The sequence below is a fragment of the Gossypium arboreum genome, chromosome 1 (genome assembly GCF_025698485.1).
Source record: "Gossypium arboreum isolate Shixiya-1 chromosome 1, ASM2569848v2, whole genome shotgun sequence".
Lineage (NCBI taxonomy): Eukaryota > Viridiplantae > Streptophyta > Magnoliopsida > Malvales > Malvaceae > Gossypium > Gossypium arboreum.
In genome coordinates, this window is record NC_069070.1 from 8725823 (window position 1) to 8745605 (window position 19783).

The 19783-nt window shown below is 32.7% G+C and overlaps 1 protein-coding gene across 1 annotated transcript; it reads right to left on the minus strand.

The window, feature by feature from the left end:
* Positions 1–16173: 16173 nt before the first annotated feature.
* On the minus strand, positions 16174–18330 carry LOC108480891 (suppressor of disruption of TFIIS-like). The gene is made up of 7 exons (XM_017784019.2): positions 17953–18330; positions 17799–17864; positions 17624–17721; positions 17398–17523; positions 16904–17173; positions 16603–16668; positions 16174–16513 (listed from the first exon to the last, which is right to left on the minus strand). Exons 1-7 carry the CDS (start codon positions 18170–18172, stop codon positions 16367–16369), a joined length of 993 nt encoding a protein of 330 aa, XP_017639508.1. The 5' UTR covers positions 18173–18330; the 3' UTR covers positions 16174–16366.
* Between the last annotated feature and the right edge of the window lie 1453 nt (positions 18331–19783).

A 19783-nucleotide genomic window follows, 5' to 3' on the forward strand; every position in this document is an offset into this window, starting at 1 on the left:
AAATGGAAGAATGGACGGAAGAATAGGGAAAGTAGACTTCCCAGTAGATACCCTCATATAGTGTTATTGAGTGCAAACTATGATGAACAAAGCTTCGGGCCTTCTAGAGGGGAGACTTTGATGTTTGAGTATCAATGTAGATATAAAATGGTCAATATCGATGAATATTAGGTTCCATAGAGTAACATCGCAATGGTGGTCAGCATGCCTATGGGGCGACACTGCGATGGCGATAAGGTCAATCGAGGCGACACCTCAAAAGAGGTATAACATGTAAGACCATAGCTTGACTATCGCAACTAGTATAGTCCGTAAGGACATCACGGGGTAGTTTACCGGGACAATAAACATAGGATAGTCTGCCATGATGTTAAACATGGGATCATGTTGTGTAAGACCAAAGCTTGGCTATAGAAGTATAAGAGAATTCATCGAGGCAATAAACACGAGTGGATAACGAGGACAGTAATTGTGGGAGATCCCACAAACAAGGAAAAAATGTTAGAAAGGAAATGAAAGTATGGACATGCCATAGTTAGCTAATGGGTTAGGAGAATCCGTTATTGATTGGAAAGTATAATGAAAGTAGGAAAGGACTGTCAGACTAGTAGTTGTGATAGCCAGTAGGGCATATGGATGGTAACCTAGCAAGAAACAGTCGGAGGAGATGACACACTAGGGGTGCTTGGGATTTAGATAAATGAAATAGGGTTTATCCAAGGATCGTAGATGAGGATTTGCTATTAAGAACCATCAAAAGGTGCTCAAAAAAACCTTGTATGCTAGATCTTTGTTATAAGTATGCCGATTAATCTATAAGGAAAAGAGGGATTAGTTAAAACCCATTGACAGAGAGAGTTACATAAAAAGGATGCACCGAGTGATAGATATGTATGTTAAAATTATTCATATTTAAAGGGATAACTATTGAGGAAGTACCAGCCAAATGGTTAGTTCCATAGGGAACCAATATATAAGAGAAATCGTGAACTCAGATGACAGTCTACTGAGTAGTGGAAGTCAAAGTGGTCCATAGCAGAAAAACATATTACACCTATAAGTATGGTATCTCAAATAAGGCGAAATACAAGAAAGTAATCCAATCACTATTCATCCCAAATAAAACTTAGTTTTCCAAATTGGCAGGGGACCTCATTAGTTAACCTAACGGAGGGATTGACAGCAAGTCTTTTGGGACTATGGTAAGAAAAGGGAGTCCACCATGGACTATACAGTTTAGAAAAAACCGCCAATGTGCATGGTCCTTTATCACAGGCCTTATGAATAGATAGGCCTCATTAGTAGAATATCTGGGTATTCGTTGGGACTATGGCACTTACAATCCTGAACAAGACATCTAAAAACCACCAAAACCATGTTGTAGGGACATAGGTTCGACCAAGGACTTAATGACTTAAGGAATAGTGAAAGATGCATAAAAGGTTCGCCAGTTCAAATAAGACATTAAATTTTGAGTATAAAAAGGAAGTTAAAGCATTTTATTTTCTTTTAAAATTTTACCCTAGTAAAAAATAGGCGAGTTATAAAATTTGGTAGTGAAGGAACTCACTAAGTTCATTGAACTTACCAAAGTATTGGCATGTGTTTTGAAGGATTTGTAGGATAAGGAAACTCGAGGAGAGACCAAACCAGACTGTGTTGGATCAATGATCATTTTCAATAAAATATCATGCATATAGGAAGGGGATACCTTAAGAGACTTCATCATGAGGTCGAAAATATTATAACTATGTAGTTCCTTTAAAGTCCGGAGTTAGGATAATAAAATTTTATTTACAATTTGTCTTTATTGTAAAGGTTTTTAAATAAATAGGTAATACAATCTGATTTTAAAATAATGAGTTCTAATATTGTATATGAACCCGATTTAGTGGTAACACTCCAACCTAGATTTTACAATCGGGTCGGGTAAGGGTGTTACATGTTCAACATACACTTTTTTATTAATAAAATCATTTAAAAAGGCACTTTTGACATCCATTTGAAATAATTTGAAATCATTATAGCATGCAAAAGCTAAAAGTATCCTAATGGCTTCCATTCTAGCTATGGGAGCATAGGTCTCATCATAATCTATTCCTCCCTCTTGAATGTAACCTTGAGCAACAAGTCTAGCCTTGTTCCTCATTATGTTACCACTCACATCTAGTTTATTCATAAAAACTCACTTAGTACCTATAGTAGATTTTTCACTAAGTCTTTCAACTAGAGCCCATTCATTACTTCTCTCAAATTGATTTAACTCATCTTGGATAACCAACATCCAATATTCATCATTTAATGCTTCTTTAATATTTTTAGGCTCTATGCATGAGATAAATGCAACATAATTATATGTATTTCTAAGAGAAGATCTAGTAGTTACTCATTTGGATGAATCTCTCAAAATCTTACCATCCTTCACATAATTATACTCCTTTGGATGTGTAACGCCTTAAACTTGACCTTTTTTCACCAGATCCGGATCATAGGTGTTACATTACTATTACAGACTTATACATGCTTAAGAAATATAAATTTAAAAAAAATGCATCTTATTAGTAATACTGTCAAACAAGGTTATATTTGAGCGAACAATGTGTACAAAACTTACAAATATAATCACACATCACATTTACTTATATTGTCCCATTTATTTAACCTTCGAGTAACATTACTAACTTCGATTATTTGGACAACACAACTTGGTCATCCTAAGGCTTATAAAAAAAATTCAAAGACTTGTTCGAGACATTTCTATCAGACTCGATCACGCCCGTGCAACCTCCGCTCTATATTCATAAGTGTCCACTTTATCACTTCTTGGGCACAACCCTAGAGTCGTCCCTCTTGGCATCTCCTTTACCTGAGACATAAAACACAGAAGGGTAAGTTTTGATATAACTTAGTGAGAGAACCTTCTTTTACTTGAGCCCTTATTTAAGGATTTCATTATTCATTTCTCGTTTATAACTTTGACCCTATCAATTGCACAGACTTCGCCATAACCTCCCATATTGGCTTTTCTTCTAGAGCTAACCCACACTTGTCAGTTCTTAGAAATATCGTGTTCGCCATTTATTCAGAGTCTACCTATATGCATTGTCTTTAGATGGCCATCACAAGAATTGTTCTTTAAATTATGCCATGAATGTGTTAATTTCCAAAGATAATCGTAGAGGCTTTCCTTTTAGAGTCTCGCCACAAAAGCGTCCTTTAACAGAGATTGCCACAAATGTTTCCTTTTAACAGAGATAGTCATGAAGGATTTATATTAACAGAGATCGTACGAAGGATTTCTTTTACTAGAGATTGCCATAAAGGTTTTCTTTAATAGAGATTGCCACAAATATTTCCTTTTAACAGAGGTCACCACAAAAGTTTCTATAGATTGTGCCACAAATGTGTCTCCTTACAGATTACCATAAGTCTTCCTTATCAGAGCTTGGACACAAAGGCACTTCTTTAACGGAAATAGCCACAAAGGCTCACTTTTATAGAAATTGGTGTTTTGACGAAATAAGGATTCGCTTAAACTCACCTTCGTGAGGTTTGCCCCTTATCGCCTGGTACTCACCCAACCGACCTTTAAATCTTTTCCATATTATGCCATGGCCCAGCCGTGGTCTTACACTATATAGTCTTCAAAGTGCCATGTCCATGAACCTATCTTTATCAGAGATTCATGTTTTTAGTCCCGACGGACCCCATTAGACAACTCTGGAGACAAACATATTCTCAACATGCAGACTCATACTTAATAGACTTATTCCTTTTAGACTTTTTTATAACAAATGTATTCATGCTTACAGATGCAATGCACTTCATATCAGACTCGTTCAAATCGTGGCTAACTCATGACAGACATGTTCATGCTTTCAGACATATATGCATGTATAAGTTCCTTTCCTTCTCAAAGTTATAGAGTCATGCTTTAGTCACTTAGCACAGAAATGTCTAAACTACAAACATACATGTAAGAGTCAATCTGGAGAGTCACTTGGTGGTTACAAGTAGCAGCTTAAACTCCAATTCCATTAATCAACTTGGTACCACAGCAACCACTGTTTGATGGAACAGAGGAATGTCATTAAGGCTCATCTGTTAACTCCTAACCTTTCAACTTATAAACCTATATGGGTCATATCTCCTCAAAGTACTTCCACATATCTTTGTTTTCTTAACATGGGAGGTTTATAAACCTTACCTTGTCATGAAGAAATTGCTGGCGGTGTCTAGGATCTCAGTCATAGCATGAAGAAATCTCCTTTCCTGCCCCTCCAAACAGTAATGTTAAAAGAGTAAAAAATGGCTTTTTTTTATCCTATCCAACATATTTATTTATATAGCCTATAGCCTTATTGAAACCTAACAAGTGTCATTTTTTTACTGAATTGTCTTACCAAGGTTTTCAACTCCCGAGAAACTTAATTGAGTGATTTCCCTTTCCTTATAACTAAGCTAGTTTAAGTTTAATTAATACCTAATCAGCTTACCTTATAGCTTAACCAACACAGAACCATAGTTACAGGGTACACAATATCGCTGTCATAAGCTCGTACCCTAGAAGTCATTTCACTTAACCATAAGTCCTACTCATTTTATCCTAAAAACCTGATATAGGACCCTTATCCTCTTATGTCCATATTAGAGTTCGCCTGTTCTATAAGCCAAAAAGGTTTTTGGGCGAATACTATTTCGTCAATCATTTTCTTTTTATCTATACTTCAGTCCTTATTTTCTACAATGTCCAGCGTCGTAGGCGTGCTCAAAAAATTCTAATTCTGCGTAAACTCCTAATACTCTACACGATCAGAACTTATCTGGTTTGTTATATTTCTTTAATCAATATTCAGACACTATGGCCTCGTTAGGCGGGGTGTGACAGGATGAGTGACTTCCTTCTCCTCTAATGTAAGCTCCTTTAGAGCATCTTGAGTTTATTCTTGTATTTTCTCACTTGATGATTTATCCATTTTCTGATCATTATTAAAAAATTTTGCATCATAATCATCAATACAAGAATCCTTTCTAGGAGGAAAGTTAGAGTCATAAAAAATAACATATATAGACTCTTCTACTACAAAAGTTCTTTCGTTAAAGACTTGATAAGCTTTAGAATTAAGTAATAACCAAGAAATTTTTTTTTTCATGTTTGCATCAAATTTGCCAAGATTAGTTTTTCCATTATTTAAAACAAAACACTTACATCCAAAAGGATGAAAATAGCTAATGTTAGGCTTTTTGTTTTTGAAAAGTTCATATGAAGTTTTTTTCAAAATAGGCCTAATCATTACTCGATTTACAATATAACATGTGGTGTTTATGGCTTTCGCCCAAAAATATTTTGAAAAATTATTTTCACAAAGCATAGTTCTAGCTATTTCTTTTAAATTTATATTTTTCTTTCAACAATTCCATTTTGTTGATGGGTTCTAGGTGCTGAAAAATTATGGCTAATACCATTAAAGTTACAAAATTATCAAAATTAAGATTTTGAAATTTGATTTCATAGTAACTCCTTACACTAGAAATGGAGTAACCTTTTGATTTTGATTCATTTTTGAAAATGTTATAAATTTTTCTGAAGCCTCATCTTTAGTACTTAAGAAAAGAACCCGAGTAAATCTAGAATAATCATCAACAAGCACAAATGCATACTTTTTTCCACCAACCTTTTTAAAAATGCATATTATTTTATGTGAATTAGTTGAAGAACTCTATTAGTGGATACATCATTAATAGATTTAAATGAAACTCTTCTGTATTTGCCCTTAGTACATGCATCACAAATTTTATCTAAATCAAAGTCAATTTTTGAAAGTCCTCTAACTAAGTCATTTTTAACTAATTTGTGCAATGTGCTCATACTAGTATGTCCTATTTTTCTATGCCATGACCAAGAAGAATTTTTATTTTTGGCAATCAAACAAACATTTGAATCATGTAATTCATCTAAATTCACTATATAAGTGTTTCATATTCCACGACCAACAAGCATAACCTTATTAGACACAATGTCAATAACTTTACAACCATTAGACTAAAAAATGACATTGAGACTTTTATCACATAATTGACTAATACTTAAGAGATTATGTTTAAGACCGTTGATATATAACACTTTCAATGAAGATTGAAGAGTTTTTACCAATTGAGTCAATTCCTTTAATGAGTCATTTGGAGTGGTCACCAAATGTAATTTCTCTTCCACTTTTTGGCTTAAGCTCAATAAAATGACTCTTGTCATCGATCATGTGTCTCGGGCATCCATTATTAAGGTACTATGAGTTTGTGCTTGATTTGTCCACCTTGAAGCAATGTTCATTTCCCTACAAACATTGGATAAAGCCTTGATTTTTGGTACCCAAATTCTTTTAGGTCTATAAGCATTAGTTCCTATAATTTTAGTCTATTTAGGTAGCCATTTTGAAAGGATTATTTTATCTTGAGTAGTAATGAATCCTTTAGGAACCTATATACTCTTAACAATTCTTCTTTTATAAAATCTTGAGGGACATTTATATATATAGAAATTAAAGCTTGTTCCAACAAAGTTTGATTTTGAATTTTCTCAATTTTCAAATCTTTTCGAAGAGACATTGTTTGAAAAAGCTTTCTTTTTCTTAAACAACCCAAGTTGCTTTTCATGATCTTCATGAACTTTTGAAAATAAGTTATGCGAGTCTAAATTCTTTTTCTCAAAATCAGCAATAATTTCTTGCATATTGTTTACTTTCTCTTCAAGTTCATAATTGGTTTTGGAAAGAAAATGACTTTTATTTTTCAATTTTGAAATATTTTTCTTATGCTTTGAAATAATGACTTAAAATTCTAAATCTAACTCATCATAGGCATCTTGTAACTCATCAAATGAATAAGAAATTGAACTAGACGAGTTAGAAGTTACCTTAGAGTCATAAGGCAAAGGTTAGCTACTTCTTGCTCTTCATCATCGAAAGAATCTTCATTGTAATAACCCAAATTTACCCGGGCCTTAAAATCAGAAACAAAAAAAATGAATAAATATTTATTTAACAGTCCACAGTCCATTTACAACCAAGGCCCGTTAAGCCCAAATACCTTAGACCTATTACTCTATACTAGTTACAACCTTAACCCAAATAACTTACAAACCCAAACTTAACCTACAGCAGACCCAAAACTGAAGGCCCAAATAGTAGGGGCCCAAATGACTTTCAGATAGGGTTAGAAACCCTAGCTCTCTTTCTCCTCGAGCCGCCACTGATTCTAGAAGGTTCAGGGAGCGTCTGTCTAGCTCTCGAATCGAGGCCACCATTCAAGGCTCTGCCTCCGTAATCAGTGCATCACCGTCACCACGAATCCTCACCACCAGACTTCAGGCCTCCATCAACGCCAGTAGCCCTTGAATCACCGAGATCCTCGCGATCACCTGCAAGAAAAGGAAAGAAATCAAAGCAAGATTGCAGTAAATAGATTAGAATAGAGTTTGGAAAGAAATCGAAAGATTTCTTTCCAAAATAGGCAGTAAATCAAGGCTATAAAGCCTTTTCTCAAATCTGTAAAAAGGGAGGCTAATATACAGATAAATAGGGAAAAACACACCACAAAAGCATTGTACACCAAACATTTGCAATAATATTTCAGAAGGTGATTATTTTTTCATACCTTGTTTTCTTTTCTCTTTTACGAACATATAAATCGTTTTTTTTAAAAAAAAGTAACGTTCAAAAGAAAAAGGGAGTTACCTGTGGAAGGACGAAGGTTTTAGACCCTCAGACCACCGTGTATGACGGCGCGTGGGGTGTGTGTAGGACCGATGACCGGAGCGTGGCCTACGGAGGCCAGACCCGGAACTCCTCTCCTCTCCCCTCTTTCAGAGGAAATTTTAAAGTTTTTTTTTAACTCGGGTTTCAAATGAATATAAAACTAAAAATTTGGCTTATATAGCCTTAACAGAACGACGCCGTTTTAGCTTAATCCAATAAGCTTAAAACGACATCGTATTAGGACTAAGGATCCGCACGTTGACCCGATTACCCGGGAAGGATCCACGTGTTTTTGAGGATTGGGTTAATTACTCAATCGGTCCTTCCACTTTTTTTGTGTTTATAATTATGTTTTATTTTATTTATGATCTAGCCCTAATATTTTGTTTCAGTTTTGATTTAGTCCCTGCTACAGCTATTTTAAGCCCAGAGTTAAAACGCTGCCGTTTTGGGAATAGGGCGTTTTGCCCAATGAGTCCCTTTCGTTTTACGTATGTTTTAATTAGGACCTTAATTCAGCTTTATTTTTTTAAATTAGCCTATAATTTTATTGAATTTCAAATCTAACCCTATATATTTATTTCTATTATTATATATATATAAATTATTATTATTATTTGTTTTATTTTTAACCTTATTTTTATATTATATATTATATAATTATTTTATTATATATTATTTATATTATTATTATTTATTATATAATACTTTTCACGAAATATTATTATTTTACATTATTATTTATATATTATTATTATATTTTTACTTGTATAATATATTTATTAATCATTTATATATATTATATATTATTTTTACATATATACTTTCATATTATATATTATAATTATTTTATATTATGTTATTTTTATACTATTATATATTTTTATCTATATATTATTATCATTAAACGTTTTAACTTGTATTATATACTTATTTTTATTTATATGTTAATAATTACTTTACTTATATTCTATTATTATACATTTTGAAGATATTATAATATTATAATTTGTATAATACGTATATTTCATCATTAATTACTTATTTTATATTTTCTAAACTTATATTTTATATATATATATATTATATAATTATTTTATTATAAATATAAATTCTTTTACATATTTGGTATTTTATACATTATTTTTCTAAACCAATATATTTTTTATTTTATATATAATTATTATTCTTTTATAAATTTTTGTTATTATATATTATATATTGTATATTAAATACTACTTTAAAATTATTATTAAACATCATATTTTATTTGTATTATATGTATATCTTGTTAACAATTACTCACTTTATTTTATATTTTTATATATACTAACTCTTTTATATTTTTATATTGTATATATCATTTAGGTATTAAATGTTATTTTATAATTATTATTTGATGTTATATTTTATGAATGTGTATATTGATATTATATTACCTTTTTTTATATAGATATTAAATTGTATATCATGCATTTTTAATTATTACTTTGTATGTTTTGCTTATTCATCTTCAATATATGCTATGTGTATCTTTATACGTATGTTGTTAAGATTTGCTATATTTATTATTTTTTATACGTATGTATCTAATGCATGATCTTTAGATTATTGCTATCATTTTGTTTAAATGCATGTTTTATTTACCTATTACGATAATATGTTATCATACATGATTTATAATGTAATGCGATTCCTCATGCATCAATTTTCCAAGTTTTCGAAAAATATAAAGGCAATACTTGGCGTTTAGAAATTTCGAAAAAAATAGTGCCCTAACTTATTGGGTTGCAACTTTTTTCGTTGAGTTCGAATAGTTAAGCACCCTTCTAAGTTTTAAAAGTTTTCAAAGTGCAAGCGACTGTCTTGGAATTTCAAGGCGATGTGTCCTAACTTACTGGATATGGCGCTTTGTTGTTTCAAGATAGGGATTTCCAAAAAGGCTAGCTTGGTATCAATATTTTGATACAAGTGAACCCCAATTTTCAAAATCAAAATATTTAAAAGAGGATTGCATCTTAAAATTTTTAAATTTCCGACATTAAAGACATTTGATAATTAATTAGGTACCAATTTTTGGGCGTTACGAGGGTGTTAATCCTTCCTCGTACGTAACCGACTCCCGAACCCGTTCTTTTTATTTCGTAGACCAAAACTAATTATTTTAAAACAAAATGTTTTAAAGGTGATCCAATCACACCTAAAAAGATTGGTGGCGACTCCCGTTTTCATTTTTTAAAGCCGATTCCCATTTTCCAAAATCGGTTTTAAAAAAGGTTTCGACATTCATCACTTCAAGTAGCCATATTAACCTTGTGTTTTTGTTTTCTAGATCCCTTTTTCTTCCATTGAGGACAATCGGAATTGATATCTCCTAACTTCTTGCATTCTAGCATATTATGAAATCCTTCTCTTTGGTAGATTCAAGTTTGAGTCCTTTCTTTTAGAAATTTCTACCTCAATTGGACCTCATAAACCTCTTAAATCTCCTAGTAAACATGAAAATTTCTTTTCTTCATCCACCTCTTCACTTGATTTTCTCTCCTCAATTATTGTGGATTTGAGAGTTATTCCAACCTTCTATTTATCGATATCCTCTTCTTCATTCCTTTATTTGATTCTCATTTCATGAGTAAACAAGGAACCGATTAGCTCATCCAATAAAAGAGTCTCCAAATTTTTTACTTTCTTTATGGCGGTCACTTTGGCTTCTCACGGTTTTGGTAGGTTTCTAAGCATCTTTCTCACCACCTCTTCATTTGAATATGTCTTACCATAAGACTTTAGATCATTGATGATGATAGTGAAACGATCAGACATCATATTGATATCCACTTCTGGCTTTATTTTGAAGGTTTTATAATTGAGAGTGAGAATTTTGATTTTAGATTTTTTCACTTGACTTGTTCCCTCATGAGTGACCTCTAGTTTGTCCTAAATTTCCTTGACGTTTGAGCATGAAAACACTCTACTCTACTCGTCTGAACCAAGTGCACAAAACAGAGTGTGCATTGCCTTGACATTAAATTGAATGCTTTTCCTATCTTCCTTATTCCATTCCTTCTTGCTCTTTGAAACTAAAAGGTCCCCTTATTTGAGTGGAATTGAAGGACCATCCATAATGATGTCCAATACGACAAGACCATTTGCTTGGATGAACAACATCATTCTTCTCCAATAAGAATAGTTGACACCATTGAAGTAAGGAGGCTTGGAGATAGGTTGGGACTCACCAAGAAAAACTAACCCGAAAGTAGACATCATTGTTTTGATTGGGTTATTGATTGTTGAGCTTCCTCGAGGATCTTTACTTTAATTGTTAAACAGTCTAAAAAAACACTATTTCTAATACCAATTGTTAGCTCAATTAGTCAACTCAAAATTGTCAAGAGGAGAGTGAATTGACCTTTTAAAAAATTTTGATTGCTAAAAAAATAGACGAACACAACGATATATAATGGTTCGACCGCAATTGCCTATTCCACTATCTTAGCTTTTCACAACTAAGAATTTTCCCAAATTCACTAATTTGACAACCTTTGATGACAATATTTAACTTTACAAACTCCCTTAAGGTTTCTACCCAAAACTTAAGACAAAACCCTCTCAAAGAGAATAACAAATAAGCAAACTAAGAACAAACCCTTGCAAGATCAAAATTTTTGCAAATTAAGAACAAATAGAAGAAGAAACACTTGAGCTAAAATGAATACAATGAAAACTCACAAGTGTATATAAAGGAAATTTTTGAGAATTGAAGTCACAATGTTATTTTTTTATTTATCTTTAAGCTTGATAATCTCTCTTATTGTTTTAGGGTCTTTAAAAGATAATATTTATACCCCTAATTGATTTTCAATCGTTATAGTTGTTGAAGAAATGAATAGAGCCGTTGGGATGAAATAATCAGTGTATTTAATTCACCTGCAACCACAATTGATACTTGCTCACAAGGTATCAATATTTTTAGCATTTAATGCAAAATTCAGTGACCGTTGGAGCCAGAAATATCGATACTAGTAAACTTTTATTGATACCATATGAAAGACATTGATACTAAATCGATATACTAAATCGATACTTAGTTGAAATATTTGAGAAACAAAACGTCAATTTGATACCAATTTTTTGAGGGGTATCGATATTTTAAAACAAGTAATACATTTTCATTTTCACTTCATTTTGGGAATTTTCCAAATAAAAGGAATTCTAATATCTAACTAATATCTAATATTTATTAGAATTTTAGTAATAAAACTTTAAATTCGAAATTCTATTTATTCTAAATTATATCTATTTTTATATCTATATATATTAAATATATATGAGATTCTGTATGAAATTATGTTTATGAAAAGATCTTTGGTTTTTCAAACTCTGATTTGTCAACAAATACATACAATACAATAAAGCGTTCTTAGACCCGTGCAATTCAAGATTAGATTCGATTTGAGTTGAATTAGGTTGGCTTCTTTTCTTTTGTTTTTTTACCGGGTTCATGTCATAATTGACTCCAATGATTCACCAAAATTTCGTGGTATACCAAATAAGTCTCACTAACTCTTTGATTACGGACAGGAAAAGACGAGAATTCAATTTATATAAAATCAATCTAAAATCAATCTACCCATGAGGATTAATTAAGAAAATGGTGTTTTGCTTATTTTATTCTTATCCAAGAAAAAAAGGAGCGATTGGATCTGTTGCAATGCACTTTTGTTTTCAGGGTTATACTCTGAGTGATCTCCCTGTGAACGAGCTTATGGAAATGATTTTAACCAAGCAACTGAAAGCAACCAGTTCCAAACAACAAAGAATACAATAATTAGGAAAAAAACTATACAACTTATTATTATTATTATTTTAGTTGTATTTGAATATTATTTTTAGATTGCTTTAGTTTCAAGAATATTGTTTTCATTTCATTTTCATTAATTTAATAAATTTAATGAATATTTAAAATTAATAAAATAGAAAATTCGAAAATATAAAGCTATATGGACTTGAACTGTAGACTTTCTCGGTAAAACAAATCGAATTGATTATTATTAAAATGATTCGGCTTATTTCATAGACCCAACATGCAATTTTTTTTTTGCATTAGGCTCTTTCATTAACTAATAGAAATATCAGTTAGTCTACCGTATATATATATTTTTCTATTCTATGTGCTCTGATTCATTACTGATAAAGGAGCACTTCTAAAGTGTTTCAAAGAGGGGAAGGGTTATCTTGACGTAGATTTGCTTCTGGCCTAGATCAACCTAAATTAAATGGAATCTCTACCATCCTGATTAAAAAATCAAACATGAAACTTCATACACTTAAGATTCAATGGACGAAAAGAACATTTTTGAGGTCCTTATACTTATTATGCCTAGCATTGAATAGACCGGATATTCACCCTATCAACATCTCAAATCAATGATGGGTTTGATTCGGATCTTTACCTAAACGACACCCGAATCGGACCGAACCATTTGTCAGCTATTGTTCTCTTATTTTGTTCCTTCAAAGTAATGGAGCTCACACTAACCCGTCAATTTGGGATCTAATTTGGGATATTCCTTGGCGGGTATTAGTAAGGAATTGGAATGTAATAATATTGGTTCATATAGGAGGAAAAAAGTATCCATTGATTCAAATGATGTACCTATGGGATAGGGATAGAGAAAGAGGAAAAATCGTAAATTTCACATAGTGTTTTTTATCGAAAAATCAATCTGATATATTTCGTACCCTTCGCTTAATGAGAAAATGAGTTAGATTCTATAGGATCAAATCTATGGGACTTAGGGAATAATGGAAGGGAATAAAAGAAATTAAAAAAGAAATTAAAAAAGAGGGGGAAAATAATAAATAAGTAAATAAAAATAAATTAGAAAAACCTAGATTCCAAAAGAATAAATTCAAACTTCAAAAGCATCTTTCTAATTCTTAAAGAATGAGGGGCAAAGGGATTGGTCGAGAGAGATCTCTTATTCTTATTATAAGATCGTGTGATTGTATCCGCAGATATTTAGTAAAAAAAAAATATTTTCTTTTAAGAATAATAAAAAATGGATAGTGTGTTTTTTGGCCAGGAGTTATATTGATTTGTTTTAAAACAGTTTTAACTTTGACTTCATTTGAAATATAATTTTGTCAATTTTGTTCAACTTTAACTTTTATTCAAAAATATTTTAATTTGTTATATCAAAACATATTATCAAATAAAACTTGGTACAACATGAATATTAATGAAGGTGATTAAGCCTTATTAGAAAGTGAGCTAGGCATGAGAAGTTCTATGAATCCTGAAAAGTATTTAGCTTGCCAATGGTAGTGGGTCGCAATAGATAAATAGCTTTTCGAAACATTAAGGATCGAATCCGAAGGAAAATAAATAGCTGGTGTAATCGATGGTTATCACAAGGGGATAAAGCGATTTTTATTAAATTAGTGTTACATGCGATTCCCATATATGTTATGTCCTGTTTTTTATTGTCAATTTCTTTCTATGAGGAAATAGAAGTTTTATTCTGTTATTATTGGTGGCATAAATCACAGTCAAGGCGTACAATTCATTGGTGCTCTTGGGAGGGGTTGTACGATTTAAAGGAGGTTGGGGGGTTTGGGCTTCCAAAAATTAGCAAAATTCAATATTGCACTTTTGGCCAAGCAGGGGTGGCAATTAATTGGTAATTCTTCCTATTTCGTAGCACGTGTATTGAAAGCAAAATACCATGGATATAAAGACTTCTTAAAAGCTGTGTTAGGAAGTCAACCTTTGGCCATATGGAGAAGTATTTAGGAAGCAAAAGGGCTCCTACTGAAGGGGAGTAGCTGGCAAACTGGAAATGGAATGTCGACACCAATTTGGGATGTAGCCTGGTTGCCTGGAGACATACCCTACATTATAAATTCACCAAGGGTTACTGCGGTGACTTTTGTGGCTGATCTAACTGATGATCAAAATTGGAAATCGAAGGAGAATATAGTAAGCACCATTTTTTTCAAACTAGGAAGCACGGAGAATTTTGAGCATCCCTTTGGTGTAGTACGAGTTGGCGGATAGGCTAAGATGGTATCCGGAGAGTTCTAGAGAGTATACCGTGCGTAGTGGATATTGACTCTTGTTGCGAGGCTTCCCAAGAGATGGGGATGATTTATACAAAGACATTATTAGCTCGTACACGAGGACTTTTTACGAACAACTATGACAAGCAAAAGTGCCAGATAAATTGAAAATTACAACCTGACAGATTTGTACAGAATTATCTACCTACTAAATCTAATTTACATATTAAAAGGCTTGTAACTGATGCAGTCTGTTTGCAAAGTGGAAAGGCGGTAGAGACTAGTTCTCATGCATGTCGAGGCTGTCCCTATGCCATATGCCATACAAGTGTGGTAACAGTTGGGTGTCCATTGGAATCCTAGTCAAACAAGGGAATCTTTACTTCAATGGCTTAAACATCAATAATACCCAACAACAGGTACTTATTCTTATTGCAATTTGAGCATTATGGCTATCGAGAAATAAATTGTTGCACGAAGGCAAAAGACATTCCACTTGTGAGCTATGTACCTTTGTTGTGGGGGTATATTAGAGAATTGGAAGCACTGGAGGACACTCAACCGAGAACTGTGACTACCGAAACAGAGATGTGGCAACCTCCATCCGATTCATGAGTCAAAGTGAACTTCGATGGGGGGTTTTTACAAAGATTTGGAGGCATCAAGTTCGAGCATAATTACTAGAAACGACAAAGGCTTGATAATGGGTGCGACATGAAATTGGAATAGGAATATACCGTTTGTGGAGGCGACGAAAGCCATGACAGCAGTACAGGTTGTTTGATTCGCCTAAGAGATGAGTTTTCGGAAAGTTGGGGTTGAAGGTGACTCATTGGTAATTATTTCAAAGCTCAGAATGCCATTCATAGACAAATCAGAGGTTAGTAATTACATTTGGGAAGCTAAATAGATTTTAATGGGTTTTGAGAGCTTCAAATTTCAACATATTAAAAGAGGAGGTATTCGGGTGGCTCACCTGCTGGCGAAGGAGGGCTTCATTCGAAAGCGTGATGTTAGGTGGGAGGAAGAGGGACCACCAGTGATACAAAGGGCTGTGGTGGCTGAAGAACCCGATTTGTGCAGAACCACCTAACAGACCTGGAGGTACTGGTAAGAGCACTAGAAAAGAAGAGGATAACTAGCGTTTTTTTGAACCGCTTCTAATCGGAGCTTATCATCGAAACTATGGTGAGAAAGGAGGGGTTTGTCTAGTATGCGTGGGAGTTGTGAGGGATGAAGATGATTCTTTCTTGTTTTTGTTTGTGTGGATGCCAGAGAGGCACTCTTTAATTTTGACTGTTTATTTTCAATTGCTTTGGAAAAGTAATAAAAACATGCCAGATCTTTTATTAAACAATAATAATAAAAAGAAACAATTATATTCTTTTATTATTATTGATAGATGATTAAAGTGAAAATATACAAATTCCCCATTGGAACATGAAAAAAGAGAGAGAGAGAGAGAGCAAGATTTAGATTCAGACCAAAAGAGCACAAATTTGTTAGAAGGATCCTGAAATTGTAAAATCTGGGTTTAGGGTGATCTATAAATCAGCTTAAGCCATAACTGATGTCTGAATTGCAAGCTTCACACTTTCTGGTTTCTTAGCATCTGATTCCCACAGCTCTGGCAGTGCTTCCCTGATGTTGTGTATGCTCTCCAATGCATAGTCTGCACCATTTGTTCTATGGGAAGTGCCCACCTACATTGGTTTAAAGGAAAGGATCAAACCCAGTTGTGCAAAAAATCAACAAATTTCAAATCCTTTTTCTGAAATTTGCCAGAACTTACCAACACAGTATGGAGTCCTATTTCTTTTCCAGATTGTATGTTGCGGATGCTATCGTCAAAGAAAAGCTGTGGTGAACAAGAAAGACTTGTCAAAACAAAGAAAACACTAGAGCCAAAAGGGTCAATATATAAGGGTCTAATTTCGGTTTTAATCCCTCTACCGTGTTGAAATTCGGGGTTTGGTCCTTTTACTTGACATGATTTGAATACGTACTTTTTTAGTGTAATTAGTAGGTACAAACAGATAATACCGTTAACTGCTACCATTAAAGTGCTTGGAGAAGAGATTTGATAGACTTACTGTTTTTTGAGGGTTGATGTTAGCTATCTTGAAGGCTTGTTCAAATGCATTTTTGAAGGGTTTGCAGATGATTGGAGTGGAAGGGCCACTGTTAGCATCAAGGATTTCAGCACTTGTGTCTCTCAACTTGGAGCTCTCTTCATCATCTGAACTATGGCTTCCATTGGTAGAATTAAGGGTATCAAAGCTTATAACCCTTTCAAAGCAACCCTCCAACCCTAGTTTCTTTAGAACTTTAGCCACATGGACCTCATCCCCGTTTGAGAATATCTGTTTCAAAAGTGGTGGCCAAAAAAAAAAAATCAATGGTAATAAAATATCACAAAGAAAGTTTCAAAGGTAATAGATAGCCAACATGGGTTGCTTAGTAGGGTACTCATTAACACCTTAGCAAGCACCAAGATCACCAAGATTTGATTCGATGGGTCATCTGTAAATACCATTTCTAGCCCAACCTAAAAAGAACACCACGTTTATAGATAGAAAAGACTTACAACTTTGCGAATTGGTAAGCTAAGCAAAAGATTCCTCAAGACATAGTCAGGTTTCAGGTTCTCATAAGGTAACCGCCCATGAACAAAGCTGTGGTATTCATCATAATTAAAGTTGTAGCCAATAGCCTGCATATAATCATTGAAAAACACAACAAAAAATTCATATTCAATCATCACCCTTTTCTGGAACCACGATAATCAACCAAAAGAATAGTCAAGAATTTACCCTGAGACCAGCCATTGATGTCCCATAGTTTCTGTATAACACTCGATTTATCTCCGAGACTTTGTCCCCTTCTATCCCAAGCTTTTCAATCATAAATTCTGCACAGATAAATGCAGAAATTAAGAACAGATGATATGTGAAAAAAGGATGTAAAATTTGCAAACATATGCAGTACCTTGGATGTTGGTGGTGCAAGCTTTGGATAAACCAGAACTCAGAGGATAAAGGGTATCATCCACATCTGAAAATAAAACATAAATTAATCAGAAATGTTATTGGGTTTAAGGGAATTCCAAAGGATCTGATATACTGCAGAAAGACACACTTACCAAAGAGAAGACAGTCATATTTTGGTGCTGCAACATGCTGATACTGGTTTTCATACTCCATTATTTCAGCAAGAGAGCAACTATATGAACAATGGAATGCAAATAAGCCTTGAAAGATGTATATATGAAAAGGGTAAAGGTAAGCTGTAGGAGAAAGATATATGAAAAGGGGTGAAGATGATGGTTTATATAGGGAATAGGGGCATGGAAATAGAAGCATCGATGGTTAAGGAAAGAGATAGGAAAATGGTGTAAATAATGGTGTTTTGGTAGGGTCTGAAAGCAAAAGAGAGAGCAGTGACTGGCAACATCAATTTGACCAACAAGCCTGCCATGAACAACTTTTTGAGGACGACGACAGTTGAAATAGCAAACCCCAACAAATTAGATTCTTTAGTTTGCTTTAGGTTAGGTACAACCGTTTCCCAAGCTCATAACCCCTCACCTTTGAAAGAAATTAGGAGGTATATATGTTATAGTATTAGTCCTCTATTATGTTAAAATTTTCAATTTAATCTCTTTACTTTAATTATGGTCAGACGGTTTTAGTTTTCATAGGTTACTGAATTCTATTTTATTTAATTTATAATTAATATTAATATTTTATGATGCAAAATTTAAATGTTTTATATTTAAAATAGCTAGTGGAAAAACTTAAAATAGTAAAATACTATATAAAAAGTATTTTTTAATTTACTTGATTTAAAAAATATGTTTTAAAAAATAATTGAAAACTTTATCATATAATATCTAAAAGTCATAAAACGCTATTCGTCAAAATAAAGTTCAAAAATCTAAAATTTAAAGTTAGTATGAAAAATTAAAGATCGAATCAAATCAAATTAAATTATCACGACAGTTTAAAAATTAAAATAATAAATCAACTAAACCGAACTCAATCTTAATTGACATAGTTTGATACTCAACCTTTTATGATGCTATCAACTAATCTAAACTGATAACATCATTTATTTTTATTGAAGTGATGAGGAGGATTATTTATCTTAAAACATTCTTAAGTTTTTAATTAATATATAAATTTATTATTGATTAAATATAATTAATTAGATTTCCATAAACAAAAGTTGAAGCCATCAATTTAAACCGCGACAACTAACAGTCTTATATATTTAGACCTACAAATACATTATAAAAAGCATAGAGATTAAACTAAGTGGAATTAAAGTAAAATAATTAAATTATAAATTTTAATATAGTAGAGGGACCACAAGAATGTTTAGACCTAAACATATCTTTCCAACCATAATAACGCGTGATTTACGTTGCACGTGCTTTTGTTTGGCTTTGAAATTATAAGATTAATTTATAATAATATCAATATCCAAATATGAACTCACATTTTTTTTCTTCGTTATAGAATTTTGATTAAAAATATTATCCATGCTTAAAAGGAGGTTTCATTTTTAATTAATAATTTTAAGTTGAAAGTTTTTGAGAAAGGGAGTTTCAAAGAAGAAGAATAAGAATAAGTGATACGCTCTAAAAGTAATATATTTTAATCTTATTATTAATGCATTTTTGGAAATTAATTATGCAAATTAGTAAATTCGATGTTCCTAATCCTTTAAATTCATGTTTCTATACTTAGGAGAGCATTTAGGAGCGAAATGAGCGGAAAACGAGCAAAAATCAAACAAAAAGAGTTGTTTTCAGGATCCACATGGGCTGGGCATTTCCACACGGACTGGACACACGCCCGTGTGAGCTATACGGGCTGGCTACATGCCCATGTGCCAGCCCGTGTCGATTTCACACCCTACTTCCCAAATACGCGAAAAAATTCAATTTTTAGGATTTCTAAGCATTCTAA